We start from the raw sequence: 27,318 nt of genomic DNA on the forward strand, positions 1-27,318 counted from the left end.
ACCCGGGGTTGATTCCCCACATGGGTACAAAGTGCAAACCTCAATTCTGGTGTTCCCCTTGATATTGAAGGCGTAGAACAGAAAGCGACGTAAAACCATACTCACTCACTCACTTAAACATCAGGAAGACATCAAACTGGTTATTCTATCAAATAATGTCTTTATGAAAGCTATTGTCAGATTTTAATGGAATTTTAACATTCAAATTATAGCATTGCCTATAACTGCTTAGTCATTTTGTAAATGACGCACTTCATCTTGTATTTGATCCTCCGGTATAGGGCGTTGGGGTAGCCCAGTGGTTAAAGCGCTCGCTCGTCCCGCCGAAGACCCGGGTTCGATTCCCCACATGGGTACAATGTGTGAAACCCATTTCAAGTGTCCCCCGCCGTGATGTTGCTGGTGTAGTACAAAAGGCGGCGTAAAAATAATTCACTCACTCACTACTCCGGTATAGGAGCAGGTATACCTTGAAGTTTGCCTCGGTGTCCATGACACAATCACCAGAACCTTTTTCCAACGCACTATCGTCATTACATTACACATTACTGGACCGTGTGTTTTATCATTGATTATAACACATCGCTAAATATACTTCTCTTCAAAAGTTTAGACTGACTTAAAACACTCACTATATGTTATGTATATACATGTATATACTGTTACATCGAAGATTGATTTCTCCACTAACTTTGGAGAACCAACTGCAAACTTTATGCAGATGAATTGTACGAGGATCATGCATCAAATTGCTGAAAAGCATGTGCAAATATCGTGCATGTGAACAGCTGTTTTGTGGTGTAAAGTTTTGTTAAGAATTCGCCAATTTTCACTGATTTTCATCATTTACTGAACTCATGACAATAATCTTTTCAACGTTTTACGAATTTGTTTTACGATACATCAGTTCATGTGTAAACAATACCTTTAAACAGTAGGAAATATTTTGAAAAATTTAGTATAGAACAGCTGCCCGAAGTAAGTGGACATACTTTACACTAGTGCGTCTAAACTTTTAAAGTGAAGTATAGATTAAACCGAACATCCTTACCAACATATACTGAAACAATCTGGAAACGTAAATTTGAATTTTGGTAATATTTGGCAAAAAGCCACAAACATTTTAAAATATTGTTCTGTGTATTCCGGCACAAGATCATGAGTGAGTGAGTGAGTTTAGTTTTACGCCGCACTCAGCAATATTCCAGCTATATGGCGGCGGCCTGTAAATAATCGAGTCTGGACCAGACAATCCAGTGATCAGCAGCATGAGCATCGATCTGCGCAATTGGGAACTGATGACATGTGTCAACCAAGCCAGCGAGCCTGACCACCCGATCCCGGTAGTCACCTCGTACGACAAGCATGGGTTACTGAAGATCAATTCTAACCCGGACCTTCAGGGGTCACAAGATCATGAAACACAACAATACCATTCGATGATATAAGATGGGACTAACCACAAACACACAGCATGTCTGATGCTTCGAATATGATTAACTTTTGTCATGGTGTCTCGGTGTATAAGGGCATGGTGGGCGAGCTGTCTAATTCTAATGCATCTAACTCGACTGCCAACGTCTATGCCAACTTGTGCGTGTAATGACTATGCATGAGGGGTGTGGTGGGCGACTGGCTAAGGCGCCAGGCTATAGTGATACAGCGAGCTTGAGGTGTCGGGATCGAGCCCACCTGTGACCGGGTGTAAAAATCTTGGAGTCAACTTTTTGTGCAGACTTTTTCATTGTTGTCACAACCCCTAGTGTACAGTACACAACCCTGTGCACTTACAAAGACCCGAGAATCTGTTGGTATATGACCAGATGGTGACCACATGAATACGTGCAAACACCTAGTTGCTGGTACAGCAGTGAACTTGGACGAAGTACTGTGACTATATGTCCCAGTCCACCCAGCTGTGAATGGGTACCTCATAAGTATGGGAAAGCCGCAATAACTCGATGCGCCTAGTGGCTGTTAGGGGTTTATGATCCCCAGAGAGTTGAGATTGATAATACGATGTGCTGTTGAGATTGACATCCAATGATCGAAGGAAAAAATACCAGCGCCTTGAAATGGACTTCACACATGACTCCCATAAGGCGAATCGAACCCGGGTCTTCGGCGTCACGCTTTAACCCCCCATACTACCCCCACCGCCCTTCAGTGTAGCTAAGAATAAGACTATGTTCAAAAGCACAAAAAGTCTTCTAAACATCTTTGGAACAGGAGAATACTGCATTTATGGTGTTAGTCGTTCCTTGATACATACTCAAAGTATTTTACTGTTATACACAAAGCTGTATATATTCCTCTCCCCTCTTTTAGAATGCAGCAAGAGGGCGAATCTAGCACCTCTATTATTCCCGTGACAACTGTCAAAGCCATCTGGTCAGACGCGGCCCTTGGAGAATATTTTAGGAGCGCTTCTATCAGTAGGACTCGCTGAATTCACTGGTTGAATGAGTACGATTTTAGGCCGCACTATTACTGCAATATCACGACAGGGTCCAGGGGCGGATACGGCTTTACGAGAAAGGGGAGGGGGTGGACACTCTTGAGAAAGAGGGGTGCAAACATAAGTTTCACGAGAGTTTCAATGGTAGAGTAATAAACTTTCAGGACTTGGGGAGGGGGAGAGGAGGAGCGGCAAAAGTCACAGACTCACCACCATGATACGCCTAACTGGGTTCATATGAAAAATTTAAATAAAAATCCGCTATTTTAAAATATGTGTACGTACTTTCTTTAGCATGCACATTTTGAACACTTAAAATCACTAAAACAGATCTGAATACACCGTTTTCTGTGACTTTTCTGAGTAGGGAATTTGTAATAATGCGTTGGCTTCATGGGAGCTTCATCCCCCTGAACCCCACCAAGGTTCCACCCTGGACACGGCCGGGGCTTGTAGTCCTTGGATCCGGCTTCTATAGAACGTTTCTCTCTCAGGGTTGGAAGCTATGTGTACAACATACAACAGAAGTTCCCTAAATGAAGGTTGGTTGGTTGGTTGGTTGGTTGTTTAACCCCGCACTCAGCAATATTCCAGCTATATGCGGCGGTCTGTAAATAATTGAATCTGGACCAGACAATTCAGTGATCAACAGCATGACCTAACTGAACGATGGAGGGTGCGACATGAGACATGCATGTGATGTCCAGATTAATGTTTATCTGCAACCATGACAGTAGGCCAAAAACATACTCCACCCCTGAAGATCCCGGCTACAATTGATCTTCAGCAACCCATGCTTGTCGAGGGGATGAACTGGTTCGGGTGGTCAGGCTCGCTGACTTATTTGGCACATGTCATCGTGTCCCAGTTACGTAGATCAAATGGTAATGATGGTGATCACTGGGTCATTTGGTCCAGATTCAATTATTTACAGACTGCCGCATTACAAATGGCATATTGCCGAGGTCGCATTAAGGTAAGGTGAGGTGAAATTGGGTTTAACGTCTTGCTTGAGAATATTTCGCTCATATGACGACATGCATGCGTGTGTATGTGTATGTGCGGCTGCTTGTACTAGCCCAGACTGAAGCTGGTTTTATAGTGCTAGCTCACCGAAATACCAAGCATAAAAACCCCACTCAGACACATTATACTGACTCCGAGCCGACCAGTCCTTGTTGTACCCATTAATGCCGAGTGCCAGACAGTGACCAACAAGTACCATATTTTAACGTCTTTTGGTATGACGCAACCGGGGATCGAACCCGTGACCTTCCGCTCTCCGGGCGGACGCTCTAACCACTACACCACGGAGGCGGCCCGAGGTCGCATTAAACAACAAACAAAACAAACAAACTTTAAAAAACAGACAGGTGAGATTTAGATAGCTAAATGTGGTCATGTAGATGCAGGGACAGTGACTCAGTATGACCTTACCCCGCTGTTAGCAATATTCCAGCAATATCACGGTGGGGGACACCAGAAATGGGCTTCACACATTGTACCCATGTTGGGAATCGAACCCGGGTCTTCGGCGTGAGGAGCCAACACAACTAGGCTACTCCAGCCCCCCTAAATGCAGGGATAAAGAACCCTGTCTCTGGATGATATGACAAAGCATGCCATGAGTCAAAACACATGATTTTAGAAGATTTGTTTATTTTCCTTGAAACAAAAGATATCCATATACATAAAAAAGTAAACTTGACCATTTTTGAATGTTCACAGACAGGAACTGTATACAAGGCACTGGGTCAATCACAAGATAAAACATTTCAAAAGTGCAGACAAAACAAAGCACACATGCTGAAAAATATAACAATTCTTTAAACCTAACCCTATAACATACCATTAGATTATTCATGTTTTCAACAACAAACTAATATATTGCGGAATAAGGTTTAACCACACCCAAGATAATTGCGCTTTCACAGCTGACGTGTGGGTGTGGGTGTGGGTGTGACTGTGATTGTGATTGTGATTGTGGGTGTGGGTGTGGGTGTGGGTGTGGGTGTGGGTGTGGGTTGAAGGTGTGGGTGTGTCTGTGATTTTGGGTGTGGGTGTGGTTGGGGGTTGAAGGTGTGGGTGTGTCTGTGATTGTGGGTGTGGTTGGGGGTTGAAGGTGTGGGTGTGTCTGTGATTGTGGGTGTGGTTTGGGGTTGAAGGTGTAGGTGTGGTTGGGGGTTGAAGGTGTGGGTGTGGTTGGGGGTTGAAGGTGTGGGTGTGTCTGTGCCTGAGCCTGATGGTGTGGTTGTGGTTGTGGTTGGGGGCTGAAGGTGTGGGTGTGTCTGTGATTGTGGTTGGGGGTTGAAGGTGTGGGTGTGGTTGGGGGTTGAAGGTGTGGGTGTGGTTGGGGGTTGAAGGTGTGGGTGTGTCTGTGCCTGAGCCTGATGGTGTGGTTGTGGTTGTGGGTTGAAGGTGTGGGTGTGTCTGTGCCTGAGCCTGATGGTGTGGTTGTGGTTGGGGGTTGAAGGTGTGGGTGTGGTTGGGGGTTGAAGGTGTGGGTGTGTCTGTGCCTGAGCCTGATGGTGTGGTTGTGGTTGTGGTTGGGGGTTGAAGGTGTGGGTGTGTCTGTGATTGTGGGTGTGGCTATGGCTGTGGCTGCTTGTACTACTCCTGACTTGCTCTGTCTGAAAAATATCCTGTCTCAAACAAAAATCTCAGCAATTTTGAACAAGGTCTGGTTTACAGTCCCGGAACCACATGAGTTTCCCTTCTGCCCTTTCTGTAATGCTAAAGCCCTAAATTAAGCAAACTTTTTAACAATAATTATTATGAAATATTCCATGACCGTCTACTGTATAGACTGTCTCACAGTCCCAGAACCACTTTATATTCCCTACTGCCTAGCCCACCCTGCCATGCTAAAGCTCTACATGAAGCAAGTCTAGATTTCCTCAGGTTCTGAATCTCCTATCTCACTGGGCTCCCTTTCAATCAAAAAAATATTATTTGATTCTATCACAATTTTATGAATTCAGAGACACATCATTAGTCTATTCCCAACATTCAATGGTAGGTCCTTATGTCTCTATAAAGATCTTCTGTGGCCAAAAAATTCTCTAATAATACTTGAAACAATGAAATACATTTCATTTCTGTGTGCACATAAAAATGTTCTTAAAACATAAAATGACTTCATATAAACATCCCTTCAGAGGATAATGTGCACACATCACTGTTTTGTTTGCACTCAGCACTCAAAAAAAACAAGCACTGATTGGCTAATATAACTGAATGGAGCAATTTGATTGGCCTAAATTATAACTGGCATATTATTTCAAATACTACTCTATTTTCCAAATTATTGTACTTTGGGGCAATTATTATCAATCCTAAAAATATCAATATTTTCATACTGACACACTGGTCTTGACAAAGTGTAAAACAGGAACAGCAAATAGTTTTCATAAATAATTTATCAGCTTGTCAACATTCAATAGCCAGCAACATAACAGATCATGCTTCAGACACTGGTTAAGCTTTTTATACATGCAATGCATCAAAAAGACAACATACATTTTACTACCAATGCCTCTAGTTTTTCTGTTCTAACAGAAATCTTTTTAAAAAAATTTAACAATAAATCCAATAAAATTTGAACATACCTGTCCTAGAAGCACAAAAGGTTAGCATAATAATGATTAATATCAACTTTTCAAATTCAACAGTATAACAATCCGATGTGCGTACAATCATATGTACAGAACAAGAATTATTTTCTTAACTGTGAAGTCCAAAACAACAGTAAACTCAGAAGGATGGTTACTCAAAATTCTGACGTACAGAGAAAGATACAAGACAACAGATATGCCTCATGTGTGTACTTCAGGATATTTGCTCTTGGCTAAGAGTGAGTGAATTTAGAAACATCCAGCAACATAAGGCAGGGGACACCAGAAATGGGTTTCACATGTTGTACCCATGAAGAATCGAACCCGGGTATTTGGTGTGACAAGCGAACGCTTCATCCTCTAGGCTACCCAACTGCCCTATTGGCTAAAACATTCATCAGATCTGGAACACGACAAACTGGGTCAGAGTTGGAAAATAAGCATGAAAGTCGAGGCATCCTTGTCATAGCCCTAAATTAAAACATTTGGGACATCCCTAGAATCACCAGTGACAGGACAACCAGACCCCCTTAATGTCTAACCTATCTGTTTGCAATCTTTGTAAGCACCAGTACAAACTATGAAATATCTGGCCAAGATAACACAAAGGTCCTGTAATCTTTTCTGTATATTATATATTTTTTCCAGAAGAAAACAGCCCACGGAAGAGGTACATGATTGCCTTGCAAACATCACCAAAAGAATATTCTTCGTTTCATGAATATTCAAATATTTCATTTTTCTCATTGTCAAATTTAATAACCTCATTTAACAGAAGATGCAAGATTTCACCCCTGAAATATAGAGTTATAGGTCAATATGATTGCACAAAATCCGACATCTTTGAAAAGATGTAGCACATATGCAAATGTTATCAGCTAAAACTGTTTTGCAAAAAAACCTATACACCGATTGTCAATATCACATAAGAATGATTTCTTATTTCAGAAAGATATCTCATTATACAAGATATTCTACAGTCAATATTCTGGAGTATTCCTGGTTCAAAGCCTCTAACTTCTGTACCATAGTGTTGGACATGGGAGATAACTCTTCTCCAAAGGGAGATAACTACTTCTTGACTGTTGTCACTTGTTGCCCGTATGGAGTATACTGAAACAGAAAGAGAGGTCATATATATAAGTGGAGTGAGTTAGTGGTGTTCCGATGATCGAAAATAATAAAAAATCAATCGAAAGAAGGATAAAAAATAATTATCGATTGAAAAACACAATTTTGTTGTTTTAGCATAACACACTTGAATGAAGTAAACTAACCATTAAATTTGACGACTATTCACGAACAAACATGCGCTCAACAGCGTAAAGCTATGCACATTGTAAAATTTTAACCACTTTTATTGTTTAATTACAGTTCCAGTGTCTTTCTTGCATGCGTGCATTTCATTGCATGACAGTATTAGTTACAAAAAACATTAATTAGAAAACAACTGGGGAAAACCCCTTAAATTGGTGATTACATTAAAAATGTATATATTTCGATTATAATTGATAATCATTCACCACAAGTCCTCCGCTAATCGATAGTGGATTTGGTTTCTGATTCCTACCACTAGAGTGAGTGTGAGACAGTGGTCAAGGGGTCAAGTGGAGTTCGATTCATGTTGCTTTCAGCAATCTTCTTTTGAGTGAGTGAGTGAGTTTAGTTTTATGCTGCTTTAAGCAAAATTCCAGCAATATCATGACAGGGGACATCAGAAATGGGCTTCACAGATTTTACCCATGTGGGGAATCGAACCTGGGTCTTCGGCGTGACAAGTGAACACTTTAACCACTAGGCTACCCCACCGTCAGTCCAGCAAGATTAAAGCAGGGGGAACTACAAAGAGGCTTCATGCACTCTACCCAATCAGAGACACAAACCCAGACCTGGCAATTATTTGTGTTTGTTTGTTGTTTAATGCTGCACTCAGTAATGTTCCAGCGGTCTGTAAATACTTCAATCTAGACCAGACAATCCAGTGATCAACAGCATGAGCATCAATCTACACAATTGGGATACAATGACATGCGCCAACCATTTCAGATAGCCAGACCACCCGATCCCGTTAGTTGCCTCTTCCGACAAGCATGGGTTGCTGAAGATCAACTCTAACCCGGATCTTCACGGGTGGAGTATGTTTTTGGCGTACTGTCGTGGTTGCAGATCAGCATGTGAATCTGGACACCGCATGCATGTCTCATGTCGCACCCTCCACCCATCATTTAGGGAACTTCTGTTGTATGTAGGTTGCTGACGATCAAGTGTAACCCGGAACTTCAAAGTTAAACTGACCATGACCATCAAACAAGTTAATCACTGGGCTTTCACTTCACCAATTCAGACTGGTAGGAAAATGTTCAGGACACAATGATATGATGCATGGTGGAAGTACACTCAAATATTACTTAACAAGAGTTTGAAAAGTGGTCAAAGTGTCCAGGTGACCTTGAAAATATGGTCAAGGTCACCCAAATCGACTGGAGTCTGCATAATCCCAGAGATGCTAAACCTGAATCTAAGGAAAACGGAGTCATGACTAGAGTTTTTTAAAGAGAAATCGGAGAACCGATTTTGTATTGAAAATCAGAGTAACTCTGCCAAAATCGGAGTGGTTGGCATCTCTGTAATCCCCAGGCGTAGGCTGTCATCAAAATTGAAGACATTGGATACAACAGTTCATGAGATATCGTGTTAACAAGGAACAGGATGTATGTACATACGTACGGACACACTGATGAATACTTAGTCCCCCGTTGTTTGTTGCGGTTGGGGACAAAAACATGTTCATCTCCAAAAGGAAAATGCGTAAGAAAATAAGCCTTCAAGTCCAATATACAGAGATACAGTACTTACGACAAGTCGAACTCCAAACTGTGCACTGCTGTCTCTACCAGTAGCTCTGGCATCCTTGACCTGCCCTGTTGGGAGTACTCCCACACTACACAGTGGGTCCTTCACAGACTGTAGGATGATGTACTGAGAGAAGACGACGCCCAGCTGGAGTTTTGTCTCCACTCCATGTACACTTCCTGGGGGCTGCAATAGTCAACAATAGGATGAGATGGTCATGTGACTGTTCACCTTGCAGTGAATGGGTACTCGATTGGAAAAGATAGTCATGTGAGTGTTCACCTCACAGTAAATGGGTACCCGGTGTGAAGATATGTTATGTTACTGGTCACCCAGCAGTGAATGGATACAATGGTAGGATGAGATGGTCATGTGACTGATCACCTAGCAGTGAATGGGTACCCAGTGGGAAGAGATGGTCATGTGACTGTTCACCTAACAGTGAATAGGTATCAAGTAGAAAGAGATGGTCATGTGACTGATCACCTAGCAGTGAATGGGTACCCAGTGGGAAGAGATGGTCATGTGACTGTTCACCTAGCAGTGAATGGGTACTTGATAGGAAGAGATGTCATGTGACTGTTCACCTAGCAGTGAATGGGTACCCAGTGGGAAGAGATGGTCATGTGACTGTTCACCTAGCAGTGAATTGGTATCCAGTGGGAAGAGATGGTCATGTGACTGTTCACCTAGCAGTGAATGGGTACCCAGTGGGAAGAGATGGTCATGTGACTGTTCACCTAGCAGTGAATGGGTACCCAGTGGGAAGAGATGGTGATGTGACTGTTCACCTAGCAGTAAATGGGTACTTGATAGGAAGAGATGGTCATGTGACTGTTCATCTAATAGTGAATGGGTACCCCGTGGGAAGAGATGGTCATGTGACTGATCACCTAGCAGTGAATGGGTACCCGGTGGGAAGAGATGGTCAAGTGACTGTTCACCTAACAGTGAATGGGTATCCGTTGGGTTGAGATGGTCATGTGACTGATCACCTAGCAATGAACGGGTACCCAGTGGGAAGAGATGGTTATGTGACTGTTCACCTAATAGTGAATCGGTACCCGGTGGGAAGAGATGGTCATGTGACTGATCACCTAGCAGTGAATGGGTACCCGGTGGGAAGAGATGGTCAAGTGACTGTTCACCTAACAGTGAATGGGTTCTTGATAGGAAGAGATGGTCATGTGACTGTTCATCTAATAGTGAATAGGTATCAAGTAGAAAGAGATGGTCATGTGACTGATCACCTAGCAGTGAATGGGTACCCAGTGGGAAGAGATGGTCATGTGACTGTTCACCTAGCAGTGAATGGGTACTTGATAGGAAGAGATGTCATGTGACTGTTCACCTAGCAAATGAATGGATACCCGGTGGGAAGAGATGGTCATGTGACTGATCACCTAACAGTGAATGGGTACCCAGTGGGAAGAGATGGTCATGTGACTGTTCACCTAGCAGTGAATTGGTATCCAGTGGGAAGAGATGGTCATGTAACTGTTCACCTAGCAGTGAATGGGTACCCGGTGGGAAGAGATGGTGATGTGACTGTTCACCTAGCAGTAAATGGGTACTTGATAGGAAGAGATGGTCATGTGACTGTTCATCTAATAGTGAATGGGTACCCGGTGGGAAGAGATGGTCATGTGACTGATCACCTAGCAGTGAATGGGTACCCGGTGGGAAGAGATGGTCATGTGACTGTTCACCTAGCAGTGAATGGGTACCCGGTGGGAAGAGATGGTCAAGTGACTGTTCACCTAACAGTGAATGGGTACTTGATAGGAAGAGATGGTCATGTGAGTGTTCATCTAATAGTGAATGGGTACCCGGTGGGAAGAGATGGTCATGTGACTGTTCACCTAACAGTGAATGGGTATCCGTTGGGTTGAGATGGTCATGTGACTGATCACGGAGCAATGAACGGGTACCCAGTGGGAAGAGATGGTTATGTGACTGTTCAACTAACAGTGAATGGGTACCCAGTGGGAAGAGATGGTCATGTGACTGTTCACCTAACAGTGAATGGGTATCCGGTGGGAAGAGCTGGTCATGTGACTGTTCACCCAACAGTGAATGGGTACCCGGTGGGAAGAGATGGTCATGTGACTGTTCACCTAACAGTGAATGGGTACCCAGTGGGAAGAGATGGTCATGTGACTGTTCACCTAGCAGTGAATGGGTACCATTCTTTGCTATCTGGGGATAGCTTATCTGACATTAACTTCAAAAACATGTGGCCTGCCTTTAGAATCCCCCACCAAATAAGCACACATGAAATCAAACAAATTTGTATCTTTTTGTTTCAGAACATTGTTCACTTCATAACCTGTCCCTATTCTTAACCATGACGTTGCAATATTGTTGTACAAATGTATTACACCGACTCCCTAGGCTGTGTTCCCATGACGACAGTGGTCAGACTGGCCTGACATTTGTAAGGCTTCAGAGCAGTGTTTGTTTACATCACAGAAATATACAAATTCATTTCATGGGGGGTTGTTGGGGACGCTCACGGTGAAATGCTCGCTCTTATTTTTCACATAGAATAGGAAAGCCAGAATTTTGGTTTCTCTACGATTGATTTTAGCGATCCTAAGTTGGTCACGAGCAACTTAGACTTTGGATCTTAACTTTACGATTGACATGGGTAAGATTGGTTAGTGGAACGGTATGCCGATCGTAAAGTCACGCTAAGGTTGGGATTTTAGGGGTTTACGATTGGCGTAGGGCTAAGATCGGTTAGTGGAACGGCACCCTGATTCTGTCAGATGGGGCTCTTAACCCCTATCCCTAAACATAAAGAGTGAGGATTTTATCCAACATCAAACTTTATAACTGGTCCATTACCACTTATCATGTGAAAATAGGTATAAAAATAGATACTAATGTGGATGATACGAAAATATGTATGAATAAAATCTGTCATAACTAAAAGGGTTACCATGGTGACGAGAGTTGTGTTGTTGTTGACGATGGTCAAGTAGTTGTTGTTGTTGTGGAGACGCACTTGGTTACTTCCTTCATTGACGACAGTCCACAGTGCTGAAGACACAACGACATTACCTGGTGAGACGTAACTAGCCCCACTGATTACTGGGGTGGTGGGGTGGTGCGGGGGAAGTGATGGTCTAGCCTAGTGGTTAAAGTGTTTGCTTAAAGAGTTTGTCACACTGAAGACTTGGGTTCGAATCACCTTTTGGGTACAATGTGTAAAGCCCAATTCCTGTGTCCCATGGAATATTGCTAAAGTGGCGGGAAAACTCACTCACTTCATTTCTTCCTCACTCACCCAACCACATACCCTCCCCTCCACTCACTCACTCACCCACGCATCCACTCACTCACCCACCCCCGTCCACACACTCACTCACCCATCCACTTAGACATCCACTCACTACCTACCTACCTACCTACATACACACCCATCCACTCACTCACCAACCCACATAGCCCCCCATCCATCCATCCATCCACACACCAACATAGCCCCCCATCCACACACCCATATATCCATTCACTCACCCACCCACATAGCCCCCATCCACTCACTCACCCACCAACATAGCCCTCCATCCACCCATCCATTCACTCACCCACCCACCCACATAGACCCCCATCCACACACCCATACATCCACCCACCTTCATAGCCCCCCATCCACACACCCATCCATCCACTCACTCACTCACCCACCTACATAGCCCCCCATCCACACACCCATCCATCCACTCACTCACCTACCCACATAGCCCCCCATTCACACACCCACCCATCTATCCACTACATAGGCATCCACTCACTACCTACTTACCCACACACACACACTCCCACCACTACCACCCACTCACTACACACCCATCAAACCACTTACTCACACTCAATCACACACTCACCCACCCAGACACTCATCCACTCACTCAGCCACATACTCAATCACCTTGTTCCGATATATAATGACAGTTAATCATATTTTGTACAGGGCTCCAGATAAGGGCCGTATCGGCGTATGTACAGATAAAAAATATGCACGATACGGTAGGAAATAATTTAGAAAGCGTAGCAGATACGCACCACAGCAATGGTGTACGGTCATTTACAGACGTATTTATCTGAAAAAGTATTGTTTTATTGTTTATTGACCTGTTTACACAAGAGTAGCAATGTTGTGGTGCATACTGAAACGAAACACAAGATTACTGATATGCCATTAATTTCCATTCAGTACTCTAAATGTACTCTTGAGGTTTTCCAGTACTCCTATATTGAATAAACAAGGAGTACGTACTCCTGATCCTGAAAAATTATCTGGAGCCCTGTTGTATCCCTATTAGTATACTATAAATAGTTCAACCAATTCCTGGTACGTTCTTGAAGCGGTAACTCTGTGACTCACTGTGTTGTTGGTGGTCAGTCGGGCCGCATCCGTCCACTACCAGCTGACCACCAGGGGTCGCCACTATCTGCAGACTTTTGCCGCTCCCCCGCGATATCAACTGTACCACGTTTCCAGTCTGGAAGTAGTTCTACAACAACCAATATTAACGACCCACTTAAAGTAAGAATTAGGTTTACGGAATTCTTTTTCTCAAAGTCTTCTGTCACCAATAGAAATAAAAGAAACATTAAGCATGTCAATACATATTCCTGTGAGAACATAAGGTTAGCATGATGAGAATACTCTTTCTCAAATTCTCATTTCAATTTGACATTTTACTGAAAGATTTAAATCACTCACATGGCAACAAAGCCTATGATACACAGTAGTGTTGGGAATTGGTTAAAATCTTATAATTGATGACTGGTTCATTACAACCGATCAATCATCGAAAATAGTGGGTTTGCGTCATTTATCAAATTGTCCTGGTTATGTTTGTTAATGAACACAAAATAAAGAAAAAAACATGTCTTTAAAGGATGACTAATATGTTAGGAATATAAATTTCCTGGAGTCTTCAAGATAAATTTTAATCATGACTTGGAACAAGCTTGTAGTGCTTATGAAACGCAATAAACAAAACCAACCTTGTGATAAATATTGTCAATGCAAACAAGTGTTCCAAAATTGTTTGTGTTCGATTATGACAAAATGTGATCGATTGCTTGGTCGTTTAGTCATTACAACCAATCTTCGATTATTTCAATCAATTGGACCACCACTAATACACAGCTTGGAATGCGTCAGAAAACTCAAGATAAAATTTTCCTTCGTTTTCAGGAATAGGTTACATTTCTGACAAGATATAGAATTGTAAGGGAAACGTGAAGATCCGGGTTAGAATTGATGCTTATTGTAAAGAGGCGACTAACGGGATCCGGTGGTCAGGTACCACTGACTTATCATCGAATCATTATGTCATTGTTTATCAGTTGTGTAGAGTGATGCTCATGCTGTTGATCATTGGATTGTCTGGTCCGGACTTGATTATATTTACGATGTTTACAGAATGCTACTATGTACCTGAGTGAGTGAGGTTTTTTTCACGCCACTTTTAGCAATATTCCAGCAATATCACAGCGAGGGACACCAGAAATGGGTTTCACACATTGTACCCATGTGGGGAATCGAACCCCGGTCTTCGACATGACAAGCGTTCACTTTGACCACTAGGCTACCCCACCGCCCCACTATGTATAGACGGATGGAGACGGCACAGCACAGGTTAATGAATAAATAACTTTGTCTGTGAACTTGCTTCTCGAACACCTGGCTGTCCCATTCTCTGCACTCCTCCCTCGTAACAAACAGTGAACTGTGTCAATATTTTAATGATAGTTTGTTAAACAACTTTATTATTTTTAGGACAAAAATTCTGAAAAAACCTCACAGAGTTGGTATGATGTTTTGATTATGATCAGTGTTTCATTGAGTATGTTATGTTTATTAGTTTTCGAGCTAGATTGAAATTCATCGGTCTGCTTTTGAGCCAAACGGACTATAGTTGTCAGCGACATTAAGCAACAAACAACCTCCAGCAAACACAGGTCACTGTCTCAGTAGTCACAATAGTCCTGCAATATCATAATATCACGACTGGTGGACACCAGATATGGGCGTATTGTACCCATATGGGGAATCGAACCCAGGTCTTCGGATGTGACAAGCAAACACTTTAACCACTAGGCTACCCCACCGCCTAACTGTCTCAGTGAAACCCAGCAACAACCATGGCTTTGTATTGGCTCTGCGTGATTTAACTATAATTCAAAAGGCAATTATTGTTTTTCCATTTCCAGGTTACAGTCTTTAAAATGACCCATGACATACGCATACTAAAACAGATCAGGTCAGTAGTGGGACGGTTAAAGTGTTGCTTGTCATACGGAATACCCGGGTTTGACTTCCCAAATGGCTTCAACGTGTGACGTCCATTTCTGGTGTCCCCCAGTCTTGATATATATATCAGTCCTTCCTGGATTCCGCGATTGCAGAATAAAGAATAAATAAAAAGTATGGTCCACGGAAAAAGCATTTTCATGCAGAATACCTGCAGAATTTGCCATTTTTCTGCCACGGAATTTTTCTTTTTACTATCAATTGAAACGAAAAGTAGGGGTAAATGTCAAAAGTATGATTGGTTACACAAAAACGAACTGAGACATTTATTATAACGATAATTTCAAAATATTCACGAATAAACATTAATTATTCATAAGGTAATTTTTTCGTCAGCACCTTACAATAATATTATTTGAATCTGACACTGCAATCATGTCCACAAAATCATTCTTTCTGAAGATGAAATTGCATTAGTTTGTGTGTGTTTTCAAGTCTTTAACTGCAGAATTTTTTGCAGAATTTTGAAAAATGGGATGCAGGATTTATTTAAATTTGCTGTGGAATTCTTAAAATTTGTCGCGGAATCCAGGAAGGACTGATATATTGCTAAAAGTGGCATAAAACTCACTCACTCACTCACTCTCGGGTCAGAAGTAATGACATTAGTTAACCCTTGATTTCTTTCCATAGCAACTCTTACCAGCACAGGATTACTTGATGTCTGGTCCACTGCTTGGTTGACCTTGCCAGTACAGTAGTCAATCTCCCGTCCCGCCTGTTTGGCCAAGAGGTCGACCTCCTTCATGAACGACCCGAAAAGGCCTCTCTGAAACAATACAACAGTTACACATCTTAACCTGAACAGGCCTCTCTCAAACAATACGACAGTCATATATCTTGACCTCATGAAAGACCCTAACAGTCCTCTCTCAAACAACATCTTGACCTCATAAAAGACATAAAGTCAAGTTCTGAAGACCAGGTCCCTTATTCTCGAAACGTTCGTAGCCCTAAGAATTCTTAACTTTGATCGTAGCCAGTGTGTTAAGAATGGGCTTAGGAAGTTCGTAGGGCTACGAACATTTCGAGAATAGCTAGCCAGTGAGATAGAAAATGGATAGATACTTGAAATCATTACATCAAAGTTTAGACCTGTGGCAGATCTCAGCAACCTCTTCATTAATGAAAGTCGCCAAACGTAACATTTGAGAGGCCACGCACAGATTGGGGGAATCAACTTACAGAGGGTTTCTGCACCACGGTCTTCTGGGGAGCTTGCTGCACGATGACAGTATGGTGACCCTGTAAATATACACATTTTGTTACCATGAAAAAGGAACTGGTGAAATGTCAATTGCTCCCAGTAATCTCTTAACTGCCACAGCCCTTTTGGGAAAAATGATCAGTTTCTAAGGATAATTTGTTTAGTTAAAGGCACAATGTCACAACACACTTCTCTGAAAAAATAATAATGCACTTCTCTCAATAATACCAACTATCAGCCCTCCTCAGGGAAGGTAGCATAAAATGTATTCCAAACAAAATTACGTATTTAGATAACAAGATTAAATTTGAAAGTTCGAATGAATTAATGCAACGCTGCATTAAATCGACTCTCGCGCCCACTACTGGCCAAACATTATTTCAAGCGAATAGAGTTATGTCCCCTGGAGCAGTCTTTACAAATATCCTACGTTCAACTTGTGATTAAAATTAGTTCGCAAACATCAACAACACTCTGCGCGTGCGACAGTTTTCGATGTACGGAGCAATTGTTTACATTCCATATATGGCAAGTGTTCTCTGTTTGGAAGCTGTCTGCCTCGAAGGTTCAGTTATCAATTTCAGGCAAGTCGTCAAGAATAACAATAACAAGTCTTTTATTGCATCAATAGGAAGATAAAGTGAGTGCATATGCCCTAATATATATAATATAGGCCTAGATATTGTTGAATATGTGTGACACTGTGCCTTTAAATAATTTGATTAAAATTGCATATTACCGGTAGATCTAATGACACCTGACACCTGACACCTTAGTTAGGAGGTAGCATCAGGGGAACTCTCTAAAATATCATGGCTTGAATGTTTCACAACAAGTCTTTAAAACAATGTCCAGTCTCCCACTTTCCAGCATTTTGACTCAAATTTGTAATTCCTGAAGGATAGTTCCAGTGTCCTGTTATAAATATGTCTGATAGAAAATGTCTAACAACATGACTGAGTGAGTTGGGTTTATGCTGCTTTTAGCAATATTCCAGCAATATCACAGCGGGGACGCCAGAAATGGGCTTTACCCATTGTACCCATGTAGGGAATCAAACCTGGGTCTTCGGCGTGACAAGCCAACACTTTAACCACAAGGCTACCCTACTGTCCCTCTAACAACATGAACAAACATAACAACTTGAAGGCCGATTAGAAACTTGTAGGGGTGACTATTGAGGTCTAAAGAACTATTGCGATGTCGATAGTCAATTGCAAGCTACTATTGTGATGTCGATAGTCCATTGCAAGCTATTGCGATGTTGATAATCTATTGCAAGCTACTATTGCGATGTCGATAGTCTATTGCAAGCTACTATTGTGATGTCGATAGTCTATTGCATGCTACTACTGTGATGTCGATAGTCTATTGCATGCTACTATTGCGATGTTGATAGACTTTTGCATGCTACTATTGCGATGTTGATAGACTTTTGCATGCTACTATTGCGATGTTGATAGTCTATTGCATGCTACTATTGCGATGTCGATAGTCTATTGCATGCTACTATTGCGATGTTGATAGTCTATTGCAAGCTACTATTGCGATGTTGATAGTCTATTGCATGCTACTATTGTGATGTCGATAGTCTATTGCAAGATACTATTGCGATGTTGATAGTCTATTGCATGCTACTATTGCGATGTTGATAGTCTATTGCATGCTACTATTGCGATGTTGATAGTCTATTGCATGCTACTATTGCGATGTCGATAGTCTATTGCATGCTACTATTGTGATGTCGATAGTCTATTGCAAGCTACTATTCCGATGTCGATAGTCTATTGCATGCTACTATTGTGATGTCGATAGTCTATTGCATGCTACTATTGCGATGTCGATAGTCTATTGCATGCTACTATTGCGATGTCGATAGTCTATTGCATGCTACTATTGCGATGTCGATAGTCTATTGCATGCTACTATTGCGATGTTGATAGACATGCTACTATTGTGATGTCGATAGTCTATTGCATGCTACTATTGCGATGTCGATAGTCTATTGCATGCTACTATTGCGATGTTGATAGTCTATTGCATGCTACTATTGCGATGTTGATAGTCTATTGCATGCTACTATTGCGATGTCGATAGTCTATTGCATGCTACTATTGCGATGTAGATAGTCTATTGCATGCTACTATTGCGATGTTGATAGTCTATTGCAAGCTACTATTGCGATGTTGATAGACTTTTGCATGCTACTATTGCGATGTCGATAGTCTATTGCAAGCTACTATTGCGATGTTGATAGACTATTGCATGCTACTATTGCGATGTTGATAGTCTATTGCAAGCTACTATTGCGATGTTGATAGACTTTTGCATGCTACTATTGCGATGTCGATAGTCTATTGCAAGCTACTATTCCGATGTAGATAGTCTATTGCATGCTACTATTGCGATGTTGATAGTCTATTGCAAGCTACTATTGCGATGTTGATAGACTTTTGCATGCTACTATTGCGATGTTGATAGTCTATTGCATGCTACTACTGTGATGTCGACAGTCTATTGCATGCTACTATTGCGATGTTGATAGTCTATTGCAAGCTACTATTGCGATGTTGATAGACTTTTGCATGCTACTATTGCGATGTTGATAGTCTATTGCATGCTACTATTGCGATGTTGATAGTCTATTGCGATGATACTATTGCATGCTACTATTGCGATGTTGATAGACTTTTGCATGCTACTATTGCGATGTTGATAGTCTATTGCATGCTACTATTGCGATGTCGATAGTCTATTGCATGCTACTATTGCGATGTTGATAGTCTTTTGCATGCTACTATTCCGATGTCGATAGTCTATTGCAAGCTACTATTGCGATGTTGATAGTCTATTGCATGCTACTATTGCGATGTTGATAGACTTTTGCATGCTACTATTGCGATGTTGATAGTCTATTGCATGCTACTATTGCGATGTCGATAGTCTATTGCATGCTACTATTGCGATGTTGATAGTCTTTTGCATGCTACTATTCCGATGTCGATAGTCTATTGCAAGCTACTATTGCGATGTTGATAGACTTTTGCATGCTACTATTGCGATGTTGATAGTCTATTGCATGCTACTATTGCGATGTTGATAGTCTATTGCAAGCTACTATTGCGATGTTGATAGTCTATTGCATGCTACTATTGTGATGTCGATAGACTATTGCATGCTACTATTGCGATGTTGATAGTCTATTGCAAGCTACTATTGCGATGTTGATAGTCTATTGCAAGCTACTATTGCGATGTTGATAGTCTATTGCAAGCTACTATTGCGATGTTGATAGTCTATTGCATGCTACTATTGCGATGTTGATAGTCTATTGCAAGCTACTATTGCGATGTTGATAAGACTTTTGCATGCTACTATTGCGATGTTGATAGTCTATTGCAAGCTACTATTGCGATGTTGATAGACTTTTGCATGCTACTATTGCGATGTTGATAGTCTATTGCATGCTACTATTGCGATGTTGATAGACTTTTGCATGCTACTATTGCGATGTTGATAGTCTATTGCAAGCTACTATTGCGATGTTGATAGTCTATTGCAAGCTACTATTGCGATGTTGATAAGACTTTTGCATGCTACTATTGCGATAACTATTGCGACAGTCCAGACAAAATTCAAATGTCAGATAAATTGCCATTTTCTACCAACTTCTTCTACATTAAACTACTTAAACCATCAAATGTATTCAGTTGTTTATTCTTTATAACTTTCAGGTCAGAATTGGTCAAGTTGTCATGATGACTTCTTCACGAACATGACTTAGTATTAAAACATTCCACAACAAGCCACCACATTCACACAGGATTCAATACTATTTATTACAAAACTGTGGTTTGCAGACTCTTTGATCCTCGCAACTTTGTATGTAAAACAACATACAAAATAAAGAATAAATACTGGCTCTGTCACATTTTTGACAAATGGTCACCTTTCTGTTTCAGTAGAAAACACTTACTGTGTGTAAAGGTTGAAAATTAAACAGTTGATAGGTAGATATGTTTTAGTTTTAACAACATGAAGATGAAACAATATATCCAATGCACTGAACAGTCAACAGACTCAACTAATTTGAAGAAGACAATAATCTTTTGTCACTATGAAAGTATCAAGAAATATCACAAATAAACCTGTCAGCAGATAACTTGGTGACTCAAGTTGAAAGATAGGTTAACATATTTAGCAAATGGCAATATTTCACATTAACTCTGATTTTACTCAAATAGTGTGATGAAGGCAGATAATAGTTCATTTTTCATCTTGGTTTCCAACTTTCCAATTCTTCTTTAGAAACAAGAGTCTGTCCACATGTGCAGTTTTAAGAGTCTGCTAGTCCATCCATCAGTTGTGAGTGAAACATTCTCAGCACTGGAAAGGTCATTCCTGACCTCAGTTTTAACAGTCTCATACAACATGGGCAAGTCAGAATCTGAGAAATACTGAAATATGCTGTGAAACTCTACATTGGCTTATATCACTGGAGGTTGTGACTCGTACATCCTTTATATCACTGAGAAATACTGTCATGAGGGGGTTGTGTGTAACACTACACTGTCGCCCTTATATCACTGAGAAATACTGTCGCGATGGGGTTGTGTAACTCTACATGCCCCTTATATCACTGAGAAATACTGTCATGCCCCTTATATCACGATGGGGTTGTGAAACTCTACATGCCCCTTATATCACTGAGAAATACTGTCGTGAGGGGTTGGAGGATTGTGTAACTCTACATGCCCCTTATATCACTGCAAAGTACTGAAATACTGCGAGGGGTTGTGTAACTCTACATGCCCCTTATATCACTGCAAAATACTGTGCATTGGGGATTGAGGGGATTGGGTAACTCTACATGCCCCTTATATCACTGCAAAAATGCGAGGGGATTGGGTAACTCTACGCCCCTTATATCACTGCAAAATGCTGTCGCTTAATACAACAAATAGATATTAATCCCAATCGTGGGTAGGACTGTAGGACAGAACATGTTTTCAAGTTACCGTTATTTATAAAACAAATTAAAGCGATAGCATGGATAGTTGATGCAACTATCAATGCATTGGATCGTCATATCATACACCTATCGATAAAGTACTATCGGGGGGCTCACAATCGCGATCAATCGATAGTTCGATGCATCGTTACACCCTTAGAAACTAGACTACAACAGCAATGTACATAATGTTTGTTGTTTTACACCACACTCAGCAATGTTTTAGCTAAATGACGGTGGTCTGTAAATAATCGAATCTGGACCAGACAAGCCAGTGATTGACATCTTTATTATCAATCTATTCTAGTCCACAAATTGGACATGATGACATGAATGAACTAAGTCAGCGAGCCTGACCTCCATAACCCGTTAGTCGTCCCCTGGGACAAGCATGCATCAAGATAATGGATGACTGACTGACTGACTGACTGAGTTTTACGCTGCTTTTAGCAATATTCCAACAACATCATGGTTGGTGACATCAGAAATGGGCTTCACACATTGTACCCATGTGGGGATTCGAACCCGGGTCTTCGGCTGATGAGCCAACGCTTTAACCATTAGGCTACCCCACCGCCCCAGATAATGGATGAATGTGGCCTTAAGTGCAGACAGTAACATTTCAGCTTAAAGTCTGCCTTGACAAGTTTTAGTAAACATTGATTAACATTGCTAAACACGGTAAATATTTACAAATATTGAAAAACACTGGTAAACATGGTAAATATTGTCAAATAATGATAAACAAGGTAAAAAATGACAAGTAATGATAAACATTGGTACACACTGTAAATATTAATAATAATGAGAATATTTATAACGCGCCTTTTCCAGGCTAGATATCCTGCTCAAAACGCACAATCTGATAATTATTACGCCGGATAACCAAAGGTGCCTGTTACTAGTGTTAGGTGAGGTGAGGTGAAATTGGGTTTTACGTCGTACTTGAGAATATTTCGCTGATATGACGACGTGCATGCATGTGTATGTGCGGCTGCTTGTACTAGCCCAGACTGAAGCTGGTTTTATAGTGCTAGCTCACTGAGATACCATGCCGCAGTGAAGCATGAATACCCCGCTCAGACACATTATACTGACTCGGAGCCGACCAGTCCTTGTTGTACCCATTAATGCCGAGCGCCAGAGAGAGACCAACAAGTACCACATTTTAATGTCTTTTGGTATGATGCGACCGGGGAACGAGGTGCCTGTTAGGTGCAAGAAGGTTAATCATCTCACAACTTATTTCACCGTGTACTCGTTTTCTGCTGGGTGAACATTGGCAATTTTGAACAAACTCACTTGCCTAAGGTGAGACCACAGGTATCACATGTGCTTCGTTGTGGTGCAGGACTGAAGTCCTAGAAACTCTCAGGTGTCACTTTGTCAAACACTGTCACCCATTCAAGGATTGTCCGAGCTCAACGTTGCTTAACTTCAACTGATTTGTGACCTGAGCTCTACACATAGGACCACACAGCACCACATATTGGCAGATATTGGTAAATATGGTAAATAATGGATGGAGCCAACCAGAGACTGAAGGCATGACCACTCTCATCAGTGCTTGACCGCCTCCGTGGTGTAGTGGTTAGAGCGTCCGCCCGGAGAACGGAAGGTCGTGGGTTCGATCCCCGACCGTGTCATACCAAAAGACATTAAAATGTGGTACTTGTTGGTCCCTGCCTGGCGTTCGGCATTAATGGGTACAACAAGGACTTGTCGGCTCGGAGTCAGTATAATGTGTCTGAGTGGGGTATTCATGCTTCACTGTGGCATGGTATCTCAGTGGGCTAGCACTATAAAACCAGCTTCAGTCTGGGCTAGTACAAGCTGCCGCACATACACATACACACGCATGCATGTCGTCATATGAGCGAAATATTCTCAAGCACGACGTTAAACCCAATTTCACCTCACCTCACCTCATCAGTGCTTGATGGGTATTAAAATCATTCACCTCATGAAGTTAAAGAGGTAGCCTAGAAACATTGTGTTGTAAATAATAAAGAAGTTGTAAACCCGTACCATACGTTGTTATGTCCTCTCATCACTGTTAGATATGATATAGAACACTGTGAGGGGACACTAATGGCATCTGAACAAGGTCGACCCGAGCCATGGAATCTGGACAATTCAACACATGATCCACCTTACATTCTGAACATACTTACTGCTGCCTGGGGCTGGTATGGGGGTGGAGCCTGGTAGCTTGGAGGTGGAGCCTGGTAGCCGGGGGGTGGAGCCTGGTAGCCTGGGGGTGGGGCTTGATAACCTGGTGGTGGTCCCTGTGGGTAGCCAGCGGCAGGGGGTGGAGGATAATTTCCAGGAGGGGGGTAGGGCTGTTTGCCTGCCATCTGAAACACAAGATGCGACAAGTGAATGGCGCGGCCAATCAGGGTTTTTAATACTGGACCCAAGTCTGCAGCAAATATCGGTAAAAACTCACAAATTGCATTTTCAAATTTCCCAATATAGTTACAACTGTTGTTGAGGGGTGAAACGGTATGCTCTTACCTCGGTACAGTACGTACTGCAGTACAAGGCCTTTGGATAGACTTGACAAAATGATTCAATTTCTAGACATTTTAGGGAAGGTTTAAAAAGATATAAAAAGGTCATAAAATGACACTATGAAATCGAGACTTTGGATTGCATTACGGTGTACCGAACCAAAGGCAAAATACTGCGGTTCTACTTATACTGCAGTATACTGTTTCACCCCATCTGTTGTGTCTGTATTGTGAAGGTGTATTGCACTTCACAGATAACAGTACCCTGGACAGCAGGGAAAGCTAGATGACGCTTAACTGTTTAGCAACATCCCAGTGCATGTAACACTAAAATTAAAGTTAAACAAATTTTAAATCCAAATTTCAACTCTTACACAACACCACTCAACCAGAAGCTTTTGAAGTCTCTTTCAGCAATATTCAAGCAATATCACATACACCACAAATGGGCTTCACACATCGTACCCATGTGGGGAATCAAACCCGGTCTTCGGCATGACAAGTGAACACTTTAACCACTAGGCTTACCCTGCAGATCCCATTGGCTTCAACATCATATAGGTCATGACAAGAAAAGAATATGATCTCTGAATATACTGCCTAGGCACCAGGAACTTGATCAACTTTAAGATACAAGCCATGACATTGGTACAATTACACAAGGAGTTTCAAAACCCGCACATAAAGACTTCTTTGAGAGTCATAGAAGTTGTTGTACTAAATAAGGAGTGAGTTAATTTTTACGCTGCTTTTAGCAATATTCCAGCAATATCACGGTAGGTGGACACCAGAAATGGGCTTCACACATTGTACCCATCTGGAGAATCGAACCCAGGTCTTCAGCATGACAAGTGAATGCTTTAACCACAAGGCTACCCCACTAACCCTACCAAGTAAGGAAACGACATGAACCACGGTTTGGAGCAGATTCTCACATCGTTATCAAACAAGTGATTGGAATCGACACCAAAACTACTGTATATTATGACTTTGTTTTGTGAACTTCTTAACATGCTGATTAAAGGAGATTTACTTCTTCTCACTGTCCTCAACCTGAGTGAGTGCATATGGTTTTACGCCGCTTTTTAGCAATATTCCAGCAATATCACGGCCGGGGACACCAGAAATGGGCTTCACACTTTGTACCTATGTGGGGAATCGAACTCGGGTCTTCGGCATGACGAGCGAACGCTTTAACCACTAGGCTACCCCACCGCCCCTCCTCATCCTGAATGATGTGTATAAAGAACAAAGGAAGAAAGAACAAAGGACGAAAGAACAAAGGAAGTCAGGACGAGGACAATGAAGACACAGCTGGAGAGAGCCCCACAGTCGGTGATATGACAACTGCTGTGTCTCTCTCTTTTTCTCCCAGTTTCAGTCCACGGTTGCCATGGTAACATTTCCTTATCTACCTGCTGGGACATATTATCAGCTGATGATTGATCTGGTGTGCAGAGGACTAAGTCATGATTGACAGTCACCAGGACAGTACAGATCAACAGAATCCATCAATGAAAGGTGAATGAGTATTCCAGTTAGCAAAGGTTGGAATAATCATTCAGTAAATATTACTAAATAATTCAGTTTGTGTCATTTAATCTTTTTTTTTAGTTTAACAATGCACCCAGCAATATTCCAGCTAGATAGTGACGTTCTGTAAATAATCCAGTTTGGATCAGATAATCCAGTGATCAACAGCATGAGCATCGATCTATACTATTGGGATCATACTTTAACTGGTCATGAGTTTGCTTGTCCTAGGCTGTCTGGAGCAATGACCAGTTGAGTGAGTGAGTGAGTTTAGTCTAACGCCGCACTCCGCAATATTCCAGCTATATGGCGGCGGTCTGTAAATAATCGAGTCTGGACCAGACAATCCAGTGATCAACAGCATAAGCATTTATCTATGCAATTGGAAACTGATGACATGTGTCAACCAAGTCAGCGAGCCTGACCATCCGATCCTGGACCCAGTTGAACGTGTCATTAACCAGCATTAAAGGACATTTCTAATAATTTCAACATATACTTTGTCTACTCCAGACCTGATTAGGGACCCTCCATAATTTATGTGGTGTGTGTGTGTGTGCGTGCGTGTGTGATGATAATTTTTATGGACAAGCATGTACAATGTGAATGACCCACCCCCACCCCCCTAAAATTTATGTACAACGTAAGTTACAAAAAATAGGATCAGCACCAGAATTCAAGGGTCGGTCGGGTAATCGGGACCACAACATATTTTTTTTTAGACCCCCCACCAAAAAACAATAGTTTTCTAGTAACCTTTGATAATACAAGACAAATCTTATGGATAATAATTGCTTTATTTATTTTTCACGTTTCTGGGCAAGAACTAGTTGTGAAAAATAAATCAAGAAGTTGTTATCCCTATGTGTCTGGTATTCTTATCCACCTGATGAAAGGGCAAGAACTAGCCCAGAAACGTTGTGAAAAATAAATCAAGAAGTTGTTATCCATAAGATTTGTCTTGTATGACTACATCAACTTCTAAATGCCTTTAGAGAATGTTAACCTGTGATCACACTGCGATACCTAAAACACAGAAACTACATATGTAGACATGATTGAAACCACCCAACCAGTCAACAGGTCACTAAGGACGAGTTATATTCACACCTAACTAAACATGGGGAGAAAGCGCCTAATCCTAATCGTCTCACAGTCAGACGAATGGACTTGTGACCATGTCAGTCCTGACGTGACCCCGATCACAATCTAATCACTTTTTACCTGTGGCTCCATGTTTCTCATACCTGTCGTATCACTAACTGGCCTGAGATCACTTGACCTGTTTCTGTGTGTACACACGAAATATTTGCATTGCTGAGAGATGCCGTCCGAATTATCAATACATGTGTATCATGATTTCTATGGCGACGAAAGATTACATGGACTTCGTAGTTTTTACTCATGGATGGAAGGTGGGGAGGTTTTATTAGACAAACAAAAATACCACTCATCGTTACCCAAGAATATACAGTACAGATTTCAATTTCAAAGCTGTTCAACTTTAGCAGGAGGGAACACTCCCGGTCGTCCTACACACTTCAAAACAGACACAGTTCTGCCATTCGATCTCATTTTTAAGACAGACCCTTTGCCCCAACAAGTTTCACGGTTCTAATCACCAAACACAGAATTTAGAGAAAGTAATGGAAACACTCACCTTTCACGAAGTGTTAATCACGAATTATTCTCGTAATAAGAATGACGGATTATCACGTCTTTCTTACACTTCCGTCTTGTACAGCTCTTTTCACTGCGTTTTGAGAGCTGGCACAGCCAAGCGAGTCCTTTT

The 27,318-nt window shown here is 41.7% G+C and overlaps 1 protein-coding gene across 1 annotated transcript; it reads right to left on the reverse strand.

Annotated features, from left to right (window-relative positions):
• Positions 1–5,175: 5,175 nt before the first annotated feature.
• LOC124263560 (protein transport protein sec31-like) lies at positions 5,176–27,318 on the reverse strand. Its single transcript, XM_046698221.1, has 8 exons — positions 27,187–27,318; positions 23,655–23,837; positions 16,448–16,507; positions 15,906–16,031; positions 13,322–13,451; positions 11,870–11,970; positions 8,929–9,111; positions 5,176–7,185 (listed from the first exon to the last, which is right to left on the reverse strand). Exons 2-8 carry the CDS (start codon positions 23,835–23,837, stop codon positions 7,144–7,146), a joined length of 825 nt encoding a protein of 274 aa, XP_046554177.1. The 5' UTR covers positions 27,187–27,318; the 3' UTR covers positions 5,176–7,143.

The sequence above is a fragment of the Haliotis rubra genome, unplaced genomic scaffold (genome assembly GCF_003918875.1).
Source record: "Haliotis rubra isolate DU_JTF1 unplaced genomic scaffold, ASM391887v1 Scf89, whole genome shotgun sequence".
Taxonomy (NCBI): Eukaryota; Metazoa; Mollusca; class Gastropoda; order Lepetellida; family Haliotidae; genus Haliotis; species Haliotis rubra.